Raw genomic sequence first — 26,462 nt, forward strand, 5'->3', positions numbered from 1 at the left:
TTAGTGCCCGGCGGAAGAAAATAGAAACACCAGGTACACTGCTAGAGCCGCCGCTGCAGCGCACCAGTAACCTCTCCATGCCCCATGGGGGACAGGAAAGACACTGGTTAATGGGAGGTGGGAGGGGTTTTTAACCTCTTGTGCTTCCTGTCCCCCATTAGGGTGTGGAGACAACCTCCTGGTGGCTGTCGTGGAAGGCTACTAGAGAAATTTTAAACAAAACCCAATTGCAAAAATGATTTTTAATCCTAAATACATGCATTTAAGAAATAATAAAAATAATGTATTTTATATATTTTTACGTAGCACTTCGCCTGTCAAACATAGAGGCTCTGGAAGTGACAAGGAATGAAGCCACAGAAAATATCTATACGTCATAGAACTACACGCATGCTAAGAGGAGGAGAAAAAAAAAAAGGCAGCGCACCCTTCCTGAGATCACCTGAATTCTGCTCCGGAGACTGAGGACATCGTGTATCAATCATATACTATATAATACACGGCCTATATTACGTGTGCTCTGTGCTGGGGAAGGGGAGGGGGGGGATTCAACAATGTTCTTCATGTTTAGTGGCAGATCTGGTGGTGGCACCATACATACAAAGCTGGTGTTAAGGGGTCGCAACATGGGCAAGGCTACATTTCCTAAGAAGCCCCTAAAGATGGGGGGGAAACACTCGGGAAGGAAGGGAAAAAAGGGAAGGAAGGAAGGAAAGAAAGAGGAAAAAGGAAGGAAAAAAGGAAAGAAGAGAAAAAAGGAAGGAAGGAACTTCCAATCCATTAAACATCAGTGTGCACCTATATGATAACAGCACTAACGAGTTTCAAGCCCATAGTCTGATAGCCATAGCCCTTGATGTTTTTGGGCATCTGACTGAAGATATTTCAGGACAACATGAGGGATGAGAAGATTTTTATTTTTTTGGCTTCACAAAATATACTTTAGCCCCCACTCACCCTCACCACAAGGAGTAATTATGTATGCCTGAAATTTTTGCAACATTTTACACTTTAGCACAAAAGAAAAAAAAAAATTAAAAAATAAAGTGTTAGACTAAAGACAAAAATTCCTGAATTGAGATTTTGACAAATTATAGATTTTTGAGGGTATTTACATTTTTGTAGGTAGTCAGATAATCGCCCTTTAATTGTAAGTCTCCACCATTGTGCAGTCGATGGCCCACCATGGGCTGGCGGAGACCAAAGCAACATGCAGCCATGCCCCTCTCTTCTATACACGTCATGTCCTCCAAGATGGGAGAAACCTCACACATTCATTTGCACTGTGGTATTTATTTTATTTTTAATCATAACGGTCATTTAATTAAAAAAATACATACATATCTACCATTTGTCAATTAATACAAAACACAACATTGAAACTAAAAACACAATAACAGAAGGAGACAAACCATAGGAGATGGCACAAGCCACGACGCCAGCAACATGGTTTAAACAAGTCATATTAATCAGGAGGTATAAATAAAATGGACTTAAGGGATATTCCCATCTCGAGGATCATATCCCAATATAAAAGTAGGTGCAATACTAATATTAGCAAATACTTCCAATTAGAAATGTGGTATAGTTCTTCTGATACACTGTTACGTCTTACCCCATGTGCAGGGCTTTGCAATACCCAGGAATCCATGGTTACAAGTGACAGTTAGCTTTAAGTTGTCATAACCATGGATACTGCAATGCCCTGCACATGGGGTAATCAGAAGAACTATACATTTCTAATTGAAGGGATTTTCTAATATTACACCTACTACATATTTGGATATGATCTTTCAGATGGGAATACTCTTTTAAGTGTTACGTTACACAGAAGTCCAGTAATCAAGAATGGTAAAGTATGTAGAGCGGGAGATGTACCGGAAGCTTCCCCTGCACCATGGAGGCCGACAATGGCCGAGTGAGGTACTTTGTGCATATGCGAGGTACATTGTAAACTGGAAGACTGCCCGCAAAACGCTGGCAACTTGTGTGCTTAAAGTAAGCGTTCAGCACCTGTCGGGTCAGATGTAAAGCAGCAGTAATAAAAAAACAAAAAAAACAAACACATCTTAAAGGGTTTTTTTAGCAAAAAAAAGGGCTGACTTTCTAGAATTGACACCAGCGGGCCATGTGTGGTACTGAAACTCAGCCTCAAAGTGAAGCTTCGCTACAATACCGACGCATCCCATGGGAGGAGAGTGGAGCCATTACTGCATAAAGGCAGCCATATTTGTGTGTGGTCATACAATGCCTTCAACCAGGCCCAATACACAATGTGACTTGTGAGGCAGCCAACGCCTTCATTCAAAAGTCAAAATGGAGGCACACAGTGACCAAAAGAAAGGCTGGACTAGCGAGAATATCACCACCGAACAATATGGCGGCCGCCGCTGTGTGTGACTGGCAGGCGGCCATTTCAGATTTACAAGCTCTTCCCAAATTTGTCCCTTTTTTTTTTTTTAACCAATTTGAGACATGTTCGTCCAAAAGGGTTCGTTTTTGGTCCACTCCACCATGTCCCCCCACTTTATTTTTCTTACATTTACAACCTATTATGGGACAGATTTATCAAAACTGTAGACAGCCTTGTTGCCCATAGCAACGGTCATTTCTAAAGAAGCTTTGAAAAAAAAATTAAAGCTGTGCCATGATTGGTTGCTATTGGCAACAAAGGCAGTCTTACAGTTAGCTCATGGAGATGCCAACAGTAAGTCTGTCCTTGATGCCTATAGTAACCAATCACATGAAAGCTTTCATCTTTTCAAACCAGTTTTACAAACGAAAGCTGCACTGTGATTGGTTGCTACGGGCAACAAGGACAGTCTTACCATGGGCGAGCTGTAGGCCTCTGGTTCATCATGTATTAGGCCGGTGTCACATGGACTATGCTCATATGGGAATATCCAGCCTGACGGCCGCCGGGTTTCCTCACGGCAGCGGTGGTCAGGCTGGGTATTCCCATACAAGCATGGTCCATTTGAAACCAACCTAATGGATTAGACTAAACACGGTGGCTTTCTACCCGAAATAGCGCCACACCAGTCCATAGGTGGCGCCTGGTATTGCAGCTCCGTACACTTACAATAGGGTCGAGTTATACTACCACCTACAACCTTTTAAAAAGGGGTTAATCTAAGGGCGTCCTGTAAAATGTATCCCCAACAGGACACTTTCATCCTCACTAGAATGAAGAAACAGGTCAGACCCCCGACCACCGCTCCATTCATTCTCTATGGGGCGGCCAGAAATAGACGGGAGCATCTCTTAGCAATGAATGGATCAGTGGTCAATCAGGCGCACTGCCACTCCCTTCTAATGAGGATGCTGATCAACGAGGGCCCCCACCAATTAAGTTTTCACCAGACAACCCCTTTAAACCCATGGGCTACCCGTGTCAAAGCTCATTTCAGGTTTTAGTACATCATGAGGGTCAGAGTTTTGTTTTTTTTTAAAGGGGTTTTCCCAGAGGAAAGGGGGGAGGGTGAGGGAGGCATTCTGAATAAATGTTATACCTTTAAATGGAAAATCTCCTAATCACATAGTAACAAAAACCAGCCCTAGGATAGGAATAGGATGGGCTCTTATGAGCATGTGTGGTAGGAAGCGCCGCAGCAAAAAAACGCTCGCAGCTACTCATCCAATTAATATTCTGGGACAGGTATAACAAGATGGAAGCCATTGTAATTTACTATGGTCGTTACCTTGCTAGCCTAAACGAGCGTGATATGCTAATTAAAGATATTTAATATATTCATGATGACTTTCACTAGTCCCAGATAACCCCTTTAAAAACAGATGCTACAGGTTCTCCATTGACTTTTCCCCCATAATTAATACCCTTCACAGGACGCACATTGCAGGAACGCTGGAGGCATATACAAAAAAAAAAGGGCTAAAAATATAAAGTACAAAAAAGGGATTTTTTTTGTCTTTGATCATTAAAATACAAAAATTCAGCTTTTTTTTAACACCAATTTTACCATTATTACAGAGGCAGCTTGTGAAAGTGTATGGAACCTATCAATATGTTCCCCAAAACGACTCCTATGTAAACGTCTACCCTTGTTATTGTACAAAAATATTCAAGACATTGCCCTAAGAGTAGAAAAATATATTTTTCTATAAGAAATAGCGCCACCCTGGTCCTTAGGTTGTGTGTGGTATTGCAGTCCAGTTCTATTCACAGCAGTGGGGCTGCAAATCCTGACAACCTATGCATATGTGCTGCAGTTTTTAATCCCAGACAGGACGTCTTTACACTGCACATCCATATAGCCAAGGAGGACAACTGTAGATAGTGTGCGTTCTTCAGGGTCCAGCAAAGATCAAAAATAGTCACAACTTATTAACGGTAGGAAGAATCACATCAGGCTGTGCGACCAAGAAAAGGGCACAGTTTCGAAAACTGACTGCTTTTTACCAAAATAGCGCCGCCCCTGTCCACAGGTTGTGTTTGGTATTGCAACTCCCGTCACCCACGCATCAATACCGCACAAAACCTGGCACTGTTTTTTGGAAGTTTTATAATAGTAATTAGCCCTTTAATGTGAAAACGTAAGGTGAAGTCACCAAGTGTCGTTCAAAACAGAGGACGGGGTCTTGCACCATAGTAGATGGATCACAGGTCAGTGGCCGGAGAGCGTCCTCCTCCCTAGACATGGGTAGAGAAGGGTTTTTTCCCCTCTGGAGATCCCAGCACCATGCGAGATAAATCTTATTTCCAGTAAAACCTAGAAACTGAGTTCTGAAGAATTATCTACATCTTCAACGGAGAGAACAGAGAGGCTCATCTCCACTCCCGAGTCATCAGCAATGAAGGAAGGAAAGCCACATTTTGCCGTGTGGACAACGGAGTCCTCCGAATTCATAGGGCAGGAGAAATCAAACACCCAGCTCTCGAGGTCCATGGAAGAGTAGTTATTGGGGAACAGATTAGACGACGTCTGGTGGAATGGAGCCGGTAGGCTCAGACACTTCCTCAAGGTGCTCCGAACTGGTGGTCTGTAGGACAGAAGAAAAATGAATGCTTTTTAGTGGTACCATGATGGGGGTCTATATACAATGTGTTAATATCTTTTTATTTAGTTTTTTGATGAGTTGCTGTGATCGAAAAGCTATTTTTCTCAAATGCTGAACACCTCCTTTATGAGCATGTCTACAATCAGTGGGGCATACATGGAGGAGTCACACACAGAACCTTGCACACTGTTCTACTGGTTTGCTATAGGGGGTTCATCTTGGAAGACCACCATCTAAAAGACTCAAAAAATGTACTCACAGGACATCTGTAAAGACAACATTTTTTGATGCCATAGGGGACTACCCTCTGTGGACCCAAGATGTCATCATTGGAGATATGTCTGGCTAGAGGAGTTCCTTATCAGAAAGCCTACAGGGACATCTTAGAAAGCCAAGGAAAGGCCTTCACCCAATATGGATTCAAGATGTCCTTCTAGATCTTCTGGTAAAGCGGGTCATCTAACCAGACATGACGTATGAGGACATCTTGAATCCATAATAGGTGGTCCCCTGTTCAAGGCCTCCTTCAACCCTTTAAAAGAGCAAAACGCTTTTAAGGATCTGGACTATCAATGGTTTCAATGGACTACCTCTCCCCATATCAGCAGACTATAGTGGTCCAAGAAATGAAACCCAATTCCAAAACTGGACAGTTGTTGGAGATTAAAGGTTTTCACCAATCTGGACATCCCCTCTAAGCTCATGGAACATCAGGCCACGTCCACCTACCTTGCTGGTAGCAGCCTCTTCCTCGCTTGGCGGTAGACCGTTCCAGCAACAGAACGCACAGTCTTCTGCATCCAACGAACATCATCTGGGATATCAGGGAACCAGTCCACTAACCTACACACAGGTGCGGTGTATAGACGCAAAATTAGTGTGATCACCACGACTGGGTCTTTACACCCACAGTATGGCGCTCCCTAGTGCTCACCTTAGAGCCATCGAATAGGCAGATTCCAGAGGCAGAGTACAAGGCAGAGCCATATAGGAGGCCACCCGCATGGGCAAGAGGCTGGTGATCTGATTGTAGAGGCCTTCATTCTCCTTGCAGGCTTCTTGTAAAGCTAAATAAAATTAAAAATAAGTAGCGATTTTATAATCTGGTGGATAAAGAATGTAATTAATGATGGGGGGTGTGGGGGGGGCGCCATTACCGCTGTATAGAGTAGGAGGCAGTTTTTCCATTATTCTCCTATCTAGCGGCCAGCGCGCTTTTTTCACCGCCGTTTTGTCACTTTCCTTCTTCGCCTCCTTAGGGCGGGGGGCTACGGTACACTCTGGGCTGTTGCAGACAGACCCCAAACCTTCCTGCTTTAGCTGAACATCCAAATGGGGAGATGGGGCTTTTAAAAGATCTATAAAAAAAAATATTTAATAAATAATAAAAAAAAATTAAATAAAAAAAGGAAAAAAAAATCAATTTTTGCTCCTTCCTACTTCTGGGTTTATTAGGAAGAATATATGGCAGAGGACTCTACTTGGCATCTTCCCAGGTGTTCAGAAACTACAACTCCTAGCATATTGAGTAGTAGTTTTGTATCAGCCGCTGTACCGAAGGTTATTCAGTATTTTATTCATGCCGTTTCGCACGGGATTCAGACATGAGCCCTAACGGAGCCACTGAACAAGTGCCTGAACACAATGTGAAAGCCCCACCAACAGTGGATGGACTTCATAGGATCACCAAGATGGTGACTATGGTCGGCCCTTCAACAGGCCTCCTGCTGCCATAGCAACCCATCAGCTACCGGTGACCATGTTATGGTAGGCCTTACTGTGATCGTGCCATTGACAGCAGTATTAGGAGTTAATCAGCAGTGATCGGAGCGCGTGCTAGTCGCTGCTGATCGAGGCAGATCACATACTAGAATATAAATGACACAGATGGCACCTACTTAGTATGTAGCGGTGATTGGTTGCTATGGGCAACAATATTTATCTTTGATTGTTTTTAATAAATCTGTCCCCCAGTGACTTATCAGGAGCTATATATAGTGATCCTATATAGATTCACCATTCACTGTGGCACAATAAGAAAATGCTTAATACCGCCACAGTGCACAGAAATAATACCAACATACAGTGACTAAACAGCAGCATTACAATGAGTAACCAATACAGCTATAGATTGATTATTGATAAACTGTCACACCGACCTCAGTGGCGCCCCCTTGAGTAGCAAGGAGGGTGCAGCTCAAAGAAGCATATACAGGGCCAGCTGTAGTCAATGCATCGCAATATGAAAACGTATATTACGGTTTTCTATCCAAGAGCATTACATCAATAAAAGCCACAAAGCAAATACGGGATCCTGCGGTATGGGTGGAGTCAGGATAATTATAAAAAAAAAAAAAAAAAAAAAAAAAAAGTAATAACACGTACTGTTGTCTTTTAGGAATCTGAGTGCGTCATTGTAGCCCTGTTGACACATCTCTAACAGAACCTGTGAAAACAAATTAGGACCATGAAATATGGTGAACAAATATGTGCCGACAACTCAAATTCAATTAAAAAAAAAAAAAAAATTAAAAAAATTTGTCAAGTCATGGCTAAGAGGTGGTAGATCATGAAACTTTACATCCTACTAAATGAGACACTGCCCCCGCAGGAGAAGTGCAGTATTACAAGGCACAGCTTCAAAACAAATGGGTGACCAACCTACAACCTGACCAAGAGCAAAGTCATTTGATTGTATTTTTCATTTACTTGGGTAGTCAACTTTAGAAAACCCATTTCCCTATTAGATTACAAGGAGGAGGTGGTCAGATTTTCCTTCCCTGTTCACCATGTAACATTTTACTCAGTAAAAATATCACTTAAAAAGGTTTCACCAATTGTAGGGGAAGGGGGTGGGTGAGTGTCTCGTTAGGAAGTCCACAAGATCCTGAAAAATAGGTTGTGCTCATAAAAGAGGTTATTAGCAGTCACATTGGCATGTCTATGATTGGAGGTAGTCACTGGTCATATTACTCAACACAACAGGCCTGAAGCATAATTTTCATACTGGCCATTGGGACTATTTTAGACTGATACCTTCTGAAACTTTTCTGGAAATCTCATAATCAGAGGCAGGTTTAGATAACTGATCGCACAGGATCCAAAAGTCACAACTCCCCTATTCTTCATCCTTTCATAATCACCTTTGCACACGCTCATTAGATGCTTAACACAAACGATAGGGGGAGGAGTCTGCTCATTGCAGCTAATGTTCATGTGCATTTCCTGTACTAACAAGAAGTAGGAGTCTAAAATTGTCTCAATTGCAATTTTTTTTTTTTAAATGAATAAAAATGGATTTAATGTAACCTGATTTAAACAAGTAATTTGCTCATGAAACATTCCTAATAAAAAGATGTCACAGATTCTAGCGAAACGCCATTAATGTTATGATGGTAAGCGTCCGAAGCCTTTGCAATAAAAAGAAATTGTGTAAGACAAGACGATTTTGTTCCTTACTTTAGGTTCAGGTGGAAAGAGGGCGCGGGTCAATCGGTAAAGATTCTCCAGGCTGAACTGGATGCTGGTGTTGGTCACTCGAAGCTCGTGGAAATTGGTCGAGTTGTCTCTCGGGCAAATATCAGATTCCCCAGAGAACGGAGAGACCGTGATTGTGTTCTTCAACTCGTATTCAGGCAAATTATTGCTAATTCCACCGTCGACATAACGCTGCAGAGGAAAAGCGAAATTAAGGAAAAAATAAAAAAAGTTATAATATAATTAAAAATAGTATTTTACCAATTTATATACTATATCAATAATTATTATTAATTTTAATTAGGTTTAGTATTTTATTTATAAAAAAAAAATACACAAATTAATGAAAATAAAAATAAAATAATAATAATAGTAATAAAATAAAATAATAATAAAATATAATAAAATAAATAAAAATAAAATAATAATATTTTATTATTATTTTAATAAGAATAGTAAATATGTATTTATTTCTTTTTAGTTATTTTTTTTAGTTTGTGGCACTTATCACTAAAGTCCCATCTGAATGCTCCCTGATGATCATTTAACTCACAAACATCTGACGGGCCATTCATGTAATCTGCCATAGGAGGACGAGTCTTTATTTTGAGATTGGCCGGGATCATAGTTCTTGAAGGCAATTTTCAGGATTGTTTAACCAGGGCTTTAAATCTATAGATCTGCTTTCTGCACAATATTTGGCTTCATTCCGTTAAGGGTTTATTACGCCTAATTTAGCCGAGTCCTTCTCAGATAAGAACACTTACCACTCCTCTGAATGTCGGCGGGATGATCCCACAGTAAATGGGGACAAAAGCGCTGCATACTAAGGCCTATGGGAAAAGGGTAAAGGAGTCAGGAGGATATATTTGATTTTCTTTATCAGTTTAACACTCACGGTCACGTACACAAACACCACAGATTACATAAAAGATCAATAGGGTTTCCAATCTCTGAAAAGATGCTAAGCAATTGGACTATCAGGTAGATGTAGGAATTAAGCTCTTACTCCTCCTCACCTTTAATCTAAAATCTTTTAATAGACAAAATGATGAATATATAGAAAATTGTACCATTTCTCCATTCAGAGATCACCAACTGTCTGCAGCAGGAGCCTCTCCCCACAGGAAATAAAAAATAGAACACTAAGCCCCACCCCCTCTCAGCCATCAGGAAGAGTCCAGTAAGAATTCAGCTCCCCATGTCGTCAGCCATACCTGGATTAGCTCCTCTTTAGAGCCGAAATCAGACACCAGCACGTTCTCCCCGTCCGAGACCCGGGTGAGCGATATGCAGAGTTTCCCCGACGCCAACTCGTGGGCATTTTCAGGGAGGTTTCTGTACAGCCCGTTCTTTAGGATCTTGACCAAGTTAAAAGAAGGATGTAGCGGCCCCAGATTCCTCTTCCTGGCTTCCTTCGCCACTTCCATCACATCTGAACAACAGTCGGCTACAAAGACAAAAAAATAACGGTCGAGTTTTAAAAATCTGAAAATCTAAAATAAATTAAAAAATACAAATTTAGGATTTTATTATAATAATAAAATTATATAAATATATATATATATATATATATATATATATATATATATATATATATATATATATATATATATATATATATATATATATATATATATATATATATTTTAGTATGATCTTTTATTATTTTTAAGATATAAATCGGCAGAATATAAAAATCATGAATATAATATAACAATCATAATAAAAATAACTCCCAATATAAAATATATTTTATAATATTTTTTATTATTTTATTAGTATATTATATTTTTAGGATTTTGCTTTATAAAAATCATTTAAAAAAATCGTAATAAAAAATCCTAATAAAAAATCCTAATAATAAAAAAATAAAAAAAATCATTCCACGTTTAATTGTTTATTTTTCTTGGGCAACACCCATGTTGCCCAGTTTGTTTTTTCCTCTTCATAGACTCATTGTGTCAAGACGCACATCACTCAAAAACAGACCAAAAAAAACAAGATAAAATAAATAAAAACAGACATTCTATTCTTGAAAAACACAGATAGAACTCGTCCCCGAGTCACGAATGTCTGAATAAGCGGCTCAGAGATTATCCACTGTTCTCACGCATGTTTGTGACCTGCAGTGACCTCCGGTAGTGAACTTGAGGTCGGCTCATAGATAACAGGGTCCCACAGTCAGAGGTCACCGATATTTATATCTGCACTTTGTGGGGTCAAACATTCAAGATTTTTGGATGGTCAGAGAATGAGAGCGAGAGCAGTTTCCTCAATTTCATAAAATTGCCAAATAAATATTAACCATTGTGCATATCAGGACGGGGGTCCCTGCTCATCTCGTCCGATACTATAACTGTGCCCATCTGCTCACTTTGGACCCCTTTTATTACAATAGTCCCCTAAGGTTTTAGGGACTCCAAGCAATCAGCTACCATCTACTTTTCCTGCAGCGCCACCACAGGTGAAATGAAGTATTACACTGGTGTGAGCCTATAAATACCTAATTTTTTCTCTATGTAATCTGAGAGCAGCAACACATAGGGGCAGAGACCCTGATTCCAGTGATGTGCCAATTGTTGGGCTGCTTGCTGTCATCCTGAAACAATCAGTTTCTTTCTGCTGCAGATTTAGCAGCTGTATATAATCCCCCCCCCCCCCCCCCCAAACACACACACACCTCCAATTGGCAGCTTTCACAGAAAGAAGCCACTCAGTGCTCGGGGTGTGGTTGGACTAGGAGGCAGCAGACATCTAGTCTTGTAGTTATAATCTCCTGCTGATAAAACACTGATTTTATGGAAACAGCAGCATACAGCCTAGTAGGTGATACATCACTGTCTGCCCCTACACTATGCTACTCTCAGATTACCCATTAAAAAACTGCTGACGGATTATTTAGAGCACAGACATGTCGGGTCCCGCAGAGCACGACTTCTGGTGACTATACACTTTAATACAGTGATGTGTCCCAGAGGACGGGGTTGTTTGTCCTCGCATCAGGCCACTATCCTTATTTCACCGGCGTTCTCTCTCAGCGACAGCAAAATGTTGGATGATCTCTGAAACCAAGTTCAGATTTGGAAATCTGTGCAAAACGCCAAGTAAACAGGCGCAGCGTTATCATAAAGCCGCTATCATAAAGCCGACCAGCCGGCATGATCTGGGGGCAAAGATAAGAAAGTGCTCAAACAGCAGGAGGCCAAATTCCAGACTCAATCACCAGAGGAGTTAGAGGAGATTTTCTTACTTCCCTATTATAACATAAGATAAAGTCACTGTCAAGTCTCTGGCAGGCCATTTTTTTTTTTTTTTTTTTTAAAGTGGGGGAGGGAATTAAAAAAAATAATAATTGTATTTTATTTGCAAACACAGCGCCACTCTTGTCCATGATTTGCATCTGTTACTGAAGCTTTTCCACATTTAAGAAACTGAATTGCAGTACCAGGTACAACCAGCAGATTAGAGTGGCGCTGTTGCAAGAGAAAACACACCTTTCCTTCCAATTCAGAACAACCCCTTTTTGTTTTTGACACAAGGCATTGGAATATATATATATATATATATATATATATATATATATATATATATATATATATATATATATATATATATATATATATATATATATATATATATATATATATATATATATACTGGGATAGATGTTGATCGTGAGAATATATATAATCTATCTAATATCCATCCATCTACCCATCATCCATCTACCCATCATCCATCTACCCATCATCCATCTACCCATCATCCATCTACCCTTCATCCATCTACCCTTCATCCATCTACCCTTCATCCATCTACCCTTCATCCATCTACCCTTCATCCATCTACCCTTCATCCATCTACCCTTCATCCATCTACCCTTCATCCATCTACCCTTCATCCACAGTGAACCTTGTATTGTTCATTGCTTACATAAAAAAAAAGGCTCGTTGGAGGGTTCTATACAATTTTGGCATAATTTTTTATTTTATGTACTTGTGCATAAAATATCTTGTGTACTTTTTACATATTTTAGAACATTAAAAAAAAGGAAAAGCATATAGAAAATATAAAAAAAAACAAAAAAAAAAAAACAGTACATCATGAACAATAAAGTGTAAGACGTAAATATTTGTCACAAAGTCCATATAATGTAGCTGTGACCTCTGCACCCAGGTCACCTGTGCAGGTAACTATCATTCAAGTCTATATGTATACAGCATATATCTGCATGAACTGGAGTTACCCCGGACCTTTGCTCTAACGAATGCCTTATTGCCTATAGATTCAGGATGGTGCTGGGAGCTGACCAGCAGTAACCCCTCTCACAGCTGGGGCAGGGGCGAGGGTCCACCCACTAGTCAGCTCACCTCCACCAGCCAATCACAGTCCGGTCCCAACACACTACACATTCCTGGAGGTCAGACTGAGTAGATCAGCAGTTCCTGGAGAAGTGACTCCGACTCTGAAGAAATCAATGGTCACCCAATGCATGTATGGTTAGAAAAAAATAAATAAAAATTTAATATATTATATAATATTTTATCACTACAATTCTATACATTACTTTTGTTTATTAAAAATAATCACAATTTTAAGAACAAAAAATTAGATCTTAAAAAATAAAATATTGAATTAAATTCTGTAATAGATAAATTGTATAAATATACATATAATAAATGTTTTAAATAAAAATATATATCTCGCAGGACATTACACTTAAACCTCGCCCTCCCACATCCAAGTAATATATATAAGAAAAAACAAAAAATAAAAATCTATAATATAATAGAATATATAATATATAGATACATATACACATACTGTAACTGTAGATATGTGTAATGCTACATGGAGAAAATTACTGATTATGGTTATCAATTTCTATACCAGGCTCTGCTCACATCGGCTTCATGGACTCTGCTCTTATCTCTGTTCCACTGGATGTGTGGTAGTGGTGGGACCCAGATCTGTGTTCAGATTAGGGTCCCGTGAAGGGCTATCAGCTACCACTATCAGCCACCTTTCCACGGCAGGTCCCACGTCTATCAGACCCGTCATAATAGTCTGTAACAAAGAGGTTTTAGCCCTTTACCAAGAAGATGATAATGTGTGCAAACTGTAAAGCGCTGCAGAATATGTTAGCGCTATAGAAAAAAAAAAAAAAAAAAAAAGCATTATTATTTCTTTAAGTGTAGAATGTAAGCCCGCGAGGGCAGGGTCCTCGCCCCTCTGTATCAGTCATTGTTAGTTTGTTTACTGTAAGTGATATCTGTAACTTGTATGTAACCCCTTCTCATGTACAGCACCATGGAATCAATGGTGCTATAGAAATAATAATAATAATAATAATAATAATAATAATAATAAATAATAATAATGTGTTCCAGTGAGTAATAAGGTAAGAAGCCAAACGAAGCCATGGACGAGGGGGCGCTGTACCTGTGTTATGAGGGGTCTACTGTATAGATGTCTCATATGTAAAGCATTTCCTATGTATGTGCTCTATGTGGTATGAGGGTCTCAGTTTTAGGTGTAAGGAGAGTCTATACAGGCTAAGGGGGTCCTCCTATTCATATAGAAAGGTGGAAAAAGGATGTCCGCCACCGTCAATGGAGGGCTGGAAGAAGGGAGTTCACCGCCATTGATAGAAAGGGAAGAAGGGGGTCCTCCACCATCAATAGAAGGTGGAGACGTAGTAGGGGGGACCCTCACCATCAATAGAGGAGTGGAAGCAGGGGGGTCCTCCACCTTTAATAGAAGCGTGTAAGAGGAAGAAGGGGATCCTCCTCCATCAATAGAGGGGCAAAAGAAGAGGTCCTCCGCTCTGGGTGCTTGGTGATATGTATATGTGGGGGCTCCTCTGCTGTATATATGGGGGGGTCTATGACCAGTTACAGATATGGGGGTCCTCCGCTCTGGGTGATATGTATATGTGGGGGCTCCTCTGCAGTATATATGGGGGGCCCTGTATTACACATGACTGCTCTGAGTGTTGGGGGTCTCCATTAGACATATGGGTGGGGGGGTCTATGACGAGTTACAGATATGGGGGTCCTCCGCTCTGGGTGATATGTGTATGTGGGGGCTCCTCTGCTGTATATATGGGGGGCCCTGTATTACACATGACTGCTCTGAGTGTCGGGGGTCTCCATTAGACATATGGGTGGGGGTGTCTATGACCAGTTACAGATATGGGGGTCCTCCGCTCTGGGTGACATGTATATGTGGGGGCTCCTCTGCTGTGTATATGGGGGGGGGGTCTATGACCAGTTACAGATATGGGGGTCTTCCGCTCTGGGTGATATGTATATGTGGGGGCTCCTCTGCAGTATATATGGGGGCCCGGTATTACACATGACTGCTCTGAGTGTTGGGGGTCTCCATTAGACATATGGGTGGGGGGGTCTATGACGAGTTACAGATATGGGGGTCCTCCGCTCTGGGTGATATGTGTATGTGGGGGCTCCTCTGCTGTATATATGGGGGGCCCTGTATTACACATGACTGCTCTGAGTGTTGGGGGGGGGGGGGGGTCTCCATTAGACATATGGGTGGGATGTATGACCAGCTACAGGTATGGGGGTCCTCTGTATCGGGGAGGGGTGATGAGCAGCACTCACCCAGGCAGCAGCCACACACCAGCGCCGCCGCGTTCAGGGCTCCGGCAGACGCTCCGTAGATCCTGGCGGCCTCAGTGATCAGATGCGGCGCTCTCTCCTGCAGACAGCTGGACACCCCGACATGATAGACGCCGAGGAAGCCGCAGCCGGCGAAGGACACGTTCCAGCCGCGCTCCCGGTCAAACATAGCAGCAGTGTGTGAGGACGGAGCCGGAGAAGCCGCCGGAGGAGCCGAGCTCAGCACAGCAATGACTGGAGAGCCGCGGCGCCGCTGTGCTATCATTAAAGGATACGATAACCCCGCCCCCTCCTGGCTGCGAAAGCCAATCAGAGCGTGAGTAGCGAGACCTGCCTTTGCCCTGCGCACATGGGATTCCCTGCTAGTGACGTCACGGGGACTAGCCTGACTGCTGTCAGTCACATGACCAGTGTTGCACCACGTGGTGTGTGGTCATTCTGCTCCCACTGGTATTTGTGGTTGCTCCATAGAATAACTCTGTCCATCAGTTGCAGACCGGTGACCTGTGTGTCCATCCTGGGATTTCCAGAATTTATCAATATTGCTGATGACATTTCAATGTTGAGGAATGTAAATATATTATTTTTGTATTATTATTGATTTGGGGAGGGTGTTAATTGCACCATAACATATAATATGTTGCAGAATAGACATGTGAATGGTGGAGCCGCTGTGTCCTGGGCTCACCCAGGAGGAGCGTGGCTAAGGGGCTACATGGTGCGCACTAAAGCTCCTAATGGTGGAGTCAGGCTTGTCATGCAGGAAGCGGCCAGGTGCCCCTCCTGGGCAGTCCCTGTTACTGCAGCTGCCGACCCCAGGGGTCAGGATTAGGGTTGAGCGACTTTAGCTTTTTTAGGGTCGAGTTGGGTTTTGTGAAACCCGACCTTCTCGAAAGTCGGATCGCGTGAAATCGGCCAATTCTGCTGTAAAGTCGGGTTCCGGACCGGAACACGAGACCCAATGCAAGTCAATGTGGATTATTTATTCTCTCTTCTCTTCTCTCTCTCTCTCTCCCCTCCGTGCACAGCATATGTTGTGTTTGACTGCGGAAATCACTGCAGCCCAAACGGTAATATGGCTCTATGACATCGCAGAAACCAGGCCGGAACCTATGTCATCACGCTGCCCACACTCATTAATTGGCTGAAAAAATGGCGGGGAAGGCGTCATACGAAACGCGACTTTGGCGCCAAGATCGCCGACCACGTGGCCGATCCCACGCTGGAGTCGGGTCGGGTTTCACGAAACCCGACTTTGCCAAAAGTCGGCGACTTTTGAAAATGAACGATATGTTTCACTCAACCCTAGTCAGGATCACAGACACAGGCTCTGGGTCACTACCGGACAAGACTCGGATACTGGAATACAAGCCAGGAAGACAGAACCAGCTTCAGATACTGCCGAAGCGGCCTCAGGTTCAGGTACCACCAGAGTGTCTTCAGGCTCAGGAACCGTCGGTGCGGCTTCAGGCTCAGGTACCGCCGGTGCAGCTTCAGGTTCAGGTACCACCGATGCGGCTTCAGGCTCAGGTACCGTCGGTGCGGCTTCAGGCTCAGGTACCGCCGGTGCAGCTTCAAGTTCAGGTGCCACCAGAGTGTCTTCAGGCTCAGGAGTGACTTCAGGTTCAGGTACTGCCAGAGCAGCTCAGGTTCCAGCATCGCTGGAGCAGCTTCAGGTTCAGGTTCCAGCATCGCTGGAGCAGCTTCAGGATATCACCAGCTCGGCATTAGGCTCACATACCGTCGGAGTGGCCTCATGTTCAGGTACTGCCAGAGCAGCTTCAGGCTCAGGTGCCGCTGGTGCAGCTTCAGAGTTCAAGCGCCACCTCCGAAGCAGCTTCAGGTGCCACCAGAATGTCTTTAGGCAGCATCAAGCTCAGTTACCACCAGAGCAATTTCAGATTCAGGATTAAACTTCAGGGGTTATGGAAACCAGTACTAATTCAGACAATACAGGGGACCTGACACCTGACTAATTGCACAACACTAACCAAAGCGGGAGCGTTGCTCAGGCGCCCCCTTACAGGGCAGCGTGCTTTATACACCCGATGCCACCCAGCTATTGGCTGGGGTAATTTCCAAAGTGCACATTCTGACAGCTTAAGAATCATGTACTAGACCTGCATGATGTGCACAGGCTCAGTAGACCAGGAAGCTTTAGCAGGGAACGGAGACACCGCTGCGCGCCCGGAGCAGTATGTCGGCATCCCTGCCGGGAGGATGGAGAGGGGCCATGCAGGGATGCCGACATTGGCGTTACACAATGACTCTTGAGTAATAATGCACTGCAATACTTCTGTATTGCAGTTTTTATTTTACTCACTTATATAGCGCCATTAATTCCACAGCACTTTCCAGACATTATCATCACTGTCCCCATTGGGACTCACAATCTAATTTCTTATCAGTATATTTTTGGAGTGTGGAAGGAAACCGGAGAACTGGGAGGAAACTCACACAAACACGGGGAGAACGTACAAATTCCTTGAAGATGTTGTCCTTGTTGGGATTTGAACCCAGGACTCCAGCGCTGCAAGGCTGCAGTGCTAACCACTGAGCCACCAATAGCTAAATTAGTTTTTCTTCCATTTGACACGGATCCGTTTTTTTTTTAGCTTATGTTTCAAATGGAAGATTACTGGACATATGAACTTAGCCTTAGGAATCGAGGAGATCCAGCTACAGGGGTATGTTAAAATAACAAATCTTTATTTGTAATCCATTAAGAAAAGGTGAAGCTATACATACTTTTCGAGAAGTCCATACACCAGGACTAAGAACGTTATAGCGTTCGAAACATGTTGGTTTTATGGAAGGTCTTCAGCCCAACTTTTTGCAAAGTACGTATACCTTCTTTTTTTTAATAGATTACAAACACAGATTTGATATTTTAGTAAACTTTGATTGCTGAATTGCCTCCTATTCCCTAAATAAGAATATTATTATTAATAAATAATAATAATCTGAACGCCTTGCAGTGGTGTGCTCTCTGGGCTTCCCCACTGATTGCATTGACTTTGCGAAAGTTGAGCTTCGACTGTTGCTAATGTAATAGTATGCAGGTACTGAGTATGTCACCACAGAACAGACAGACCAACAGTTGAGGGGTTTAATAACAGGAACCAGGTTCTCCTCGCAGGGAGGAAGCAATGGAAAATAACTAGCAATAAAACAGTGCAAAAATATGGGAGTCAAACAGTGTAACATAAGTAAGCTAGATTTCTTGAGAAAAGAACACTTATCAGTCTGATGAGGAATTGCTCGAAGGGTCGTCTTCTCCAACGTAGGCACAGAGAAACAGCGGCACTTGTCGTCTCTCTGTTATCCGTGGGCTGAGTAGTCTCTAGGAGCCTGCTGCCTGGGGTTTCGGGAGTTAATGTGATATGCACAGGCTCTGAGTCTTTAGCTTTTACAGCACAGCCTATCCCAGGAAAACGATGGTCAGTCTATTATTAAGTCTCTCACCAGGAATCAGGGGCCCTGCACTGATACCGTGGGTACCAGGGGTCACAGTCTCTGTATTGATACCGTGGGTACCAGGGGGTCACAGTCTCTGCACGAGCTAATGTCACTGCATGGGTCTCAAAGCGCCCCTCTCCAGTCACAGCAGAGTCCGCTTTCATGTACTCACAAGATGCAGTCTTTCTGGGCAATCTCCCTGTATTTGTCCTCTGACCGAGAGCTCTCTCTCCCAGAGCGCAGCTGCACCCTGCTCTGACCACTGCTCACGCTGCTCTGTACCTTGCACGCATGCCTTTCCCGCTCTCTGCCCGGCATCCTTCCTGTCCCAGTCTCTAAGTCTGCACCCTGCGGAACCTGTAGCACAGCTCAATGGTTCCAGGCACAGAGCTGAGAAGGTAACCGCCCTCAGACTCTTCTTTTGCTTCACCTCCTTACGCTTATTTGAAACTTGGCCTTATCCTGATATAGCTGTTGTCACTTGTAGCTAAACAATGGTTCGGCTGGCAGCTATGTTTTCCAACTTACCCATACACAAGAGTGTGTACTGTGCTGAATTCTCTCACGTGCTCTAAAAGAGAGCCCCTGCCAGACATCTCTTGTGGCAGCTTGTCTCTTAGACATCGAAAAGATCGGCAGCTCGAAATCGGACATGCCAAATCCTTATTTCACCCAACGATCTTCTGTCAGCGCCCAGAGGCTATCGGCTGAACCCCTCAATACCATGTGTGTATGGAGGTCTTTCCTGCCGGGAGAGAGTTCAGAGATGAGATGCAGAATGATCTCTCGGATCGGGGAGTGGACTAGGACAGTAGAGGTCTTCAGAGCCAGTGGTTGAAGTTCAGTGAAGGATTAGTGATATAAAGTCCTGCAAAAAAAAGTGAGTACAGCTAAAGTGTGAAGCTGGGATATAAAGAAAGACCCCAAGTGAAGCATTAGAAGGAGCATTGGTGGAGCTGGAGTCCTGAGAATGTTGTAGGCCACAGTGTTGACCTGTAACAGTGGTTGACTGTTGGTTGCCAGTCTAGCTTGGAAGTTAGAAAAATAATTCAAAATTTTGCCTCATGGGAAGATCTGGGAAATTAACTGTGGGTGTCCAGTGGAGTAACTAGAGTCCGGTGGGTCCTAGTGCAAAATTTGGATCTGGTCCTGCACCTGCATGTTGGTCAGATGTATGGGCCCTTGTAGCATGCATTCTAGATCCTATAAAGACATTGGAGACACTAGAGATAAGCGAACATCGTCGGCTCCCTCCTTCTTCGGCAAGATATAGTGCTTACCGAAGAAGCTGCAACGGGAACCCGGATACCTGGATCATTCCCGATAATCAGGTGTCCGGCGCCGCAGCTGCATGTGTCGTGGCTGTGTGACAGTTACAACACTCAGGCTCTCCATACATATATTTTGACCGTCACACAGGCATGACACATGTAGCTGTGGTGCTAGACACCTGATTATCGGGAATGATCCAGGTATCCGGGTTCCCGCTGCAGTTTCTTCGGTAAGAGCTATAACTTTTCGAATAAGGAGGGAGCCGACGATGTTCACTCATCTCTCATGTTTGCCCCTATGTAATAATGTCTCTCATCCTGGCTCCTTCCTGTAATAATCTCCCCACATCTTGGGCCCATTCCAGGAATAATGTCCCCCATCCTGGGCCGCTTCCTAATATAATGATGCCCAACATGTTATAATGTCCCTTGTCCTGGGCCTTTTATTTAAGTCACGCATCCCGGGCCCCTTCCTATAATAATATTCTCCATCCTGGACAACTTCCAGTAATCTTGTCCGATCCTGGCCCCTTCCAGTAATAATATTACTAACTACAATGACCTCTCCCGCTTTATTGTTTGTATCCTTCATGACAACACTCTTCAGTTGGCTGCCATCGGCCCGCAAGGAAGCCATAGAGGGTGAGGTTAGGTAGGAGCTGACAACTTGACACGTTTATCACTGGTGTTGAGGTTCAAGACATCAATCAAGAGAATGAGATCTTACAGACTTTGAAATTTTAATCATTTATGAATCTGAGAAAACCCTTTTAATCCAGACTTTGTTCTCAAGAGTCGTGCTCTTCCTTTACTAGACCCAAATCTCAAGAGCACTGTTCCACTTTACCCAGGCTCTTCTTTTCTAGAGCTCCTAACAATCCCTTTCTGGAGGAAACTTCATTCAGCCTGTCTCACTTCACCACTGAACTACCCACCCCACTCCTCAGGTCTCCAGGTAATCAGGCGTCCTATGCAACCTTTTTTCTAATCCCCAACTGAACTGGCTGCTAAGAAGAATGATCAATTTCTCTTATAGTATTAAAAAGTGAACAAAAGCCAGAAGAAATAGAGATAGGATTAATACTAGAATACTAGCTGTAATATAAATATATAATAATAGTCATAGTTTAAAACAGGTTTTAATGATGCAATTAAGCGAAAACAGTTGTCTTATCACTGAGATATGAGTTATCGCTCTTACTGTAACACAGTAGTGCAAAGTGCAGTGATAACCAGATATATATGTATTTATGATGTGGAGGAGAAAATAATAACAGACATGACACAGCTAAGATAGAGTGCAAAGAACTTACCTCATCACGAGCAAAGTCTACTCCATAGGTCAGCCAAGGACAACACTCTTTTAACAAATGATCACCGCACCATAATTTCATCCTATCAGGTTACTGATGATTTAAAGGTGGCTCTGACACTAAGCTAATATCATTGACAGGACTTTGCTACTAGCTAGATTTCATTCTGACTTTCAGACCTTTTGATTGTTAATTTCTAAGCCAGCATCTTGATAATCTTTCATATAGTCTGTCAGTGTTTCTTAAAACGTAACGCATGTCACTAACACAGGGATTTTAAAATTGGGTTCCAGGGTACCGCCATGGGGTCTCAAGAGTTCCCTAAACATTAAAATGAACACAATGGTTGTATTTTAACCTGTCTAAATGATTGTGTTACATAGGAAGACTAATCTCTTTAGGCAACCAAAGGTCTCCATAGACATTAGATTATAGTTATGCCAGGAAGGGGTGGTCATCTATTGTTTACAGGGGCCTGTCTTCTCTGACAGATGATGTCAGAGGATATAAGGATCTGGTGGTTTGAATTTAAACTTCACAAATTTTTTGGTTTTCCACTTAGGTAAGCTGCCATTAGAATAGTCTGACAGTGGCTTGCTCCACTCGCCTAATAGAGAACACATGAACACTGAGTCAAGAGGAGTAATCATGGTACCAGAAATTAGACAAATACTTGTTACTAGCTACTTTTTACTCTTTGTTTCATATCTAGCTTGCTGTTTGGTTACCTTTTCACTTTGTCTCTTTGCGATTCACAGAAATGCAATTCTGTGATACAGTGTTTCTTACATTGGGATCACAGGTACCACCATTGGGTCTCAAAGGTTACCCAAACATTAACATAGGAACAAGAGTGGAATTTCATCATCATAATGGGTACTATGCTTCATACTGAAGAGTGATTACTGCAAGCAGCCAATATCCTACAAAATAATTTACTACTTATGAAAAATTACATGCTAAAGGTCTCAAGAAAACCACCTGGAATCTATGGCATTACCATAAACCCAAAATATGTGCACAGTAAAGTACTGATGATGTGTCGTTAATTCAGGATATTGTACTAGCTGTGCCAACTTAGATTTGGAATCTTCCACAAAAAGGGATTCGCTGAACTTTTGAACCAGTAGTTCAGTTTCCTGCAATACCATGTCCACAACGGAGAGACGTAAAGAGGTGGCACTTGAGGTCCAACCTCTGGCACCCACACCGATCATGAGAACAGAGGTCCCATTCCCTATTTTCCTCGTTTGTATGGAATGGTGGTCACACATTCTTATTTTTGGCTCTCCTTGTCTGTCTTGAAGGCAATGAATGTAGAGTAGTGAACGTGTGACCATCGCGCTTGAGATGATACCCGAGTTATCGTGATTGGTGGGGATCCCAGCAATGGGCATTTCAGTGTTGATCTGTAGACCCCCTCAAATGACAAAGCCTAGCTTTTGTAAGAATGGCTCTAATTCTAACTTAGATGTTTCAGGGATTCGGTTTACAGCCAGTAAGAACAAAGAAAGACACACAACCATGTGATTTCCAGTGCTCTCCAAAGACTTCTGGAGTACTCGTTTATTTATATCCTTTATGAATAAAGGCATACCATGCATAAAAATAGGTGTTTTTTTACATGACTGTCCCCTTATATACAGGGGGGCATTCATGTAACATAGCCTCTATACAGTATGAGTCCTCACATAGCCTGCCTATATTTAGTATGATCCCCACAGAGCAACCATCCATATATAGTATAAGTCCCCACATAGCCCTCTATATGTAGTATGAGCCCTCACATAGCCCCCTATATAGAGTATGAACCCTCACATAGCATCCTATATACAGTATGAGCTCTCAAATAGCCCCTTATATTTAGTATGAGCCCCCACACAGCCCCAATATACAGTATGAGCCCTAATATAGCTCCCTATATGCAGAATGAGCCCTCACTTTGCCCCCTGTATACAGCATGAGTCCACACATAGCCCCCTATATACAGTATGAGCCCCCACATCACCCCTGATACATAGTCACTCATTGTGTCCACCCAGATTAATCACACGCCTCAACATGTCTTTGTTTCAGTGTGTTGTCCTGAGAATTGGCACACATTATAATATTTGGCAGGCCTGACCTTCCTTACTAAACACTTTAGCGATTATCTTAATGAAACTTTATCGGGAACTATTGCCAAAGATTTTATACTGGATAATACAAAATATCTAGAGAGAGCAGAGCTGAGCCATGGATAAGTTTGGCACCGTTAATGTAAGAAAGCCGCCATGTTTTTCTAACCTTATGCAATCACTTTAAAAGGAAAAATACAATAAATGTAGAATGTTCATGGTAGGAGACAGAGAGAAAATATTGGAGCTCTTTTCCCAGGGTTGTTTCTCATTATGAGTGGGTGGGGGGGGATCATTCATGGCCTTCATCTGTAACTAAGAGCTGCTGTAAAGAACGTCTCTCACGCTGGAGGACCCAGTATCCATTATGTGGTCAGTTGATTTCAATGAGAACCATGTAATTACAAATTTCCCCTAAGGTTGGTGCTGCAGAAAAATTCTTCAGTAGGACATTAATTTATAATTGATGGACCCTTTTAACACCTAGGAATGATTCAAAGCGACCACTTGTGTAAGGAAGTATTCCCACTTTGTAAAGTACAGACATATCGCTAGGACATGCCATCACTTTATGATCAGTGATGGTCCAACTTCTGGGAGCCAAACTGGCCCTTCCCCACTCCTGGTAGAAAACCATGGCTGGCCTTCTTCACCTAAAGGGGAATTGTCATTTGGCATAAATATTAGTTTTTTTACTTGCTTTAAATGCTGTTGTTCTCCTGAATCCGCTGATGTTTTTCTTTTTTTCCTGCGCCTCTCCATTCCTGAGATACGGCCCTCTATTCCCTGTATGTAAATCTAGCCTTTTTAGCCAGCTGCATGTAGTCATAAAAACACCCACAGAGAACAGTTGAGGTACATGCCCAGTTGGCTAACAAAGCTATATTTATATACAGAGGGTCATATCTCAGGAACGGAGAGGCGTAGGAAGAAAAGAAAAACATCGCCGGATTCAGGAGAACAGCGGCGTTTACACCAGGTAAAAATAATCTATATATTTAAGTGACTGGTCCTCTTTAAAGGGATTGTCCACTTCTAAAGACAATTCTTTCTTTTGGGGGTAAAAATAATTTTTTCTTTATAGTTTCATGGTTTGACAATACAAGATCTTTGTTTGCCACTACATTCACATTTGATTTGGTCTGTGGTCACGTATATCAAATGAGAGGAGCTTAGAAAAAGAAGGATAAGAGAGTCAGAACGAGTTCACTGACAGATTCTCAGTTAACTCATTCTGCAGCCAGCTAACAATAGACAGTAAAGCACAGAGACTGTAGAAGGCAAACAGAGCACTTTTTTTAATGAACCCAATTACAAAAATTACACACATTCAGGTAAGAATAAAGAAAAATCCCCCCAAAGGTGGACAACCCTTTTAAATGGGGCTGCAATATAGATGAGTGGGTGAGTGCGCTGCTCTGAAAAAATAAATGGAGCTGTGTCCTCTTATATATCAGAATCGGTGTGTGGGTGGTGGTCCCGGGGGAAGGGGGGGAAGTCCTTGAGGTCGGACATCATTGGGGGGTCCCTGAGGTCGGACCTGGGTGCCAATGATGAATCCTTATAGATATTTTGTGACCGCCTGGCTCCTCACCTATATCCCTCCCTGCGTGAAGCTTTCACTTTCTGACCCGTATTGTTGTTGAAACTCCAACCTAGAATAATTTATTACAGGTTTATCAGTTATATAATTGTATAATTACCGCCCCGAGGTGCAAAGTCCCCGATAATCTGATTATATAATAGTCTGATTATGTAGAATCTGAATGGAGTCACAGTATGGAAATATTTCTTAAAGGGCCGGAACATACAAACACCGATGAATCTCACATACAGTGCCTGTGAACGTTTCCACATTTTTTTCACGTTACACACACAAACTTTTATTTTAAAAATATAACTGAAAATTGTGACGTCAATTTGTAATTCTGACCACTGTCACTTTATATGGTTGTAACTCTGGAACGCTTCAACGGATTCCGCTGATTCTGATATTGTTTTTTCGTGACATATTGTACTTCATGATACTGGTAAAAATTGTTCATTATCACTTGCGATTATTTGTGAAAAAATCGTAAATTTGGCAAAAATTTAGAAAATTTAGCAATTTTCAAACTTTTATTTTTTATGCCCTTAAAGGGCCACTGTCACCCCCTCCAGCCGTTATAAACTAAAAGAGCCACCTTGTGCAGCAGTAATGCTGCATTCTAACAAGGTGGCTCTTTTAGTTTTAGGTTCAAGCATACCCCAAATAAAACGTTTTTATACTTAGCCACAATTCCTGTCTCTAGCCACGTAGGCAGGTCCTCACTCCCCAGCTTGGCCAGCTCCTCTGCCGTCATTCACATCTTCCTGCGCTTTCGGCGCCGCCCCCTCAGCGCTGTTATCGTCTCAAATCCGGCGCCTGCGCTGTGTACTGGTGTCCTGCGCAGACGCAGTAAGCTCTGGCCGTCTGATGTAATGGCTGATACCAGAGAACAAAAGACATCCACAGAACACCAGGATGGATCTGCTGCACAGCAAATAGCTGTAGGACCTGCGATGACGTCACTGCCATGTGATTAGGGCAATCACATGGCAGTGACGTCATCGCAGGTGAAATATCACAAAATAACATTTCCCACATGTCTATTTTACATCAGCACAATTTTGGAAACATAATTTTTTTGGTTAGGGAGTTATAAGGGTTAAACGCTGTCTAGCGATTTCTCATTTTTCCAACAGATGGATCCATTCACTATAATGAGGCAGCAGAGTTACTGGCCTCTGTTCAGCGCTGTCCTTTTTTTCAGAGGTATACAAACCTGTGGCCTATGGCGCTTTTATGCTCGCCTAAAAAGACAGACACTGACGGATCATAGGACAGACGGCGTCCATAGCGTCTCCACCTCATCATCAGGAATCCTCTGCCAAGGGTTCTGTCTGTATCATGTATTTCAGAGATTTACTCGGTGTAAGTGCTCAGCGTAGCGCGCAGGATAAATGGGCGCCGAGCCTTACTGTGATCTTTGGGAGGAAGAATGAACAAATCAACAGCAGGTGAAGAATTGGTATTATTTATTTTTTACACCGTTCGTTGTGCGGTATAAGCGATTAAACGACTTTATTCTTCGGATCGGTGCGATTACAGCAATACCAGATTTATATCAGGTTTTTTTGTAA

General features: G+C 42.6%; 1 protein-coding gene across 1 annotated transcript; it reads right to left on the reverse strand.

Moving 5' to 3' along the window:
• Window positions 1-3,436: 3,436 nt before the first annotated feature.
• LOC143776800 (patatin-like phospholipase domain-containing protein 2) lies at window positions 3,437-15,419 on the reverse strand. The gene is made up of 9 exons (XM_077266553.1): window positions 15,123-15,419; window positions 9,714-9,946; window positions 9,264-9,329; window positions 8,479-8,688; window positions 7,405-7,465; window positions 6,177-6,377; window positions 5,954-6,086; window positions 5,749-5,862; window positions 3,437-5,001 (listed from the first exon to the last, which is right to left on the reverse strand). Exons 1-9 carry the CDS (start codon window positions 15,403-15,405, stop codon window positions 4,731-4,733), a joined length of 1,572 nt encoding a protein of 523 aa, XP_077122668.1. The 5' UTR covers window positions 15,406-15,419; the 3' UTR covers window positions 3,437-4,730.
• Window positions 15,420-26,462: the final 11,043 nt, after the last annotated feature.

The sequence above is a fragment of the Ranitomeya variabilis genome, chromosome 5, assembly GCF_051348905.1.
Source record: "Ranitomeya variabilis isolate aRanVar5 chromosome 5, aRanVar5.hap1, whole genome shotgun sequence".
In the NCBI taxonomy this organism is placed as follows: domain Eukaryota; kingdom Metazoa; phylum Chordata; class Amphibia; order Anura; family Dendrobatidae; genus Ranitomeya; species Ranitomeya variabilis.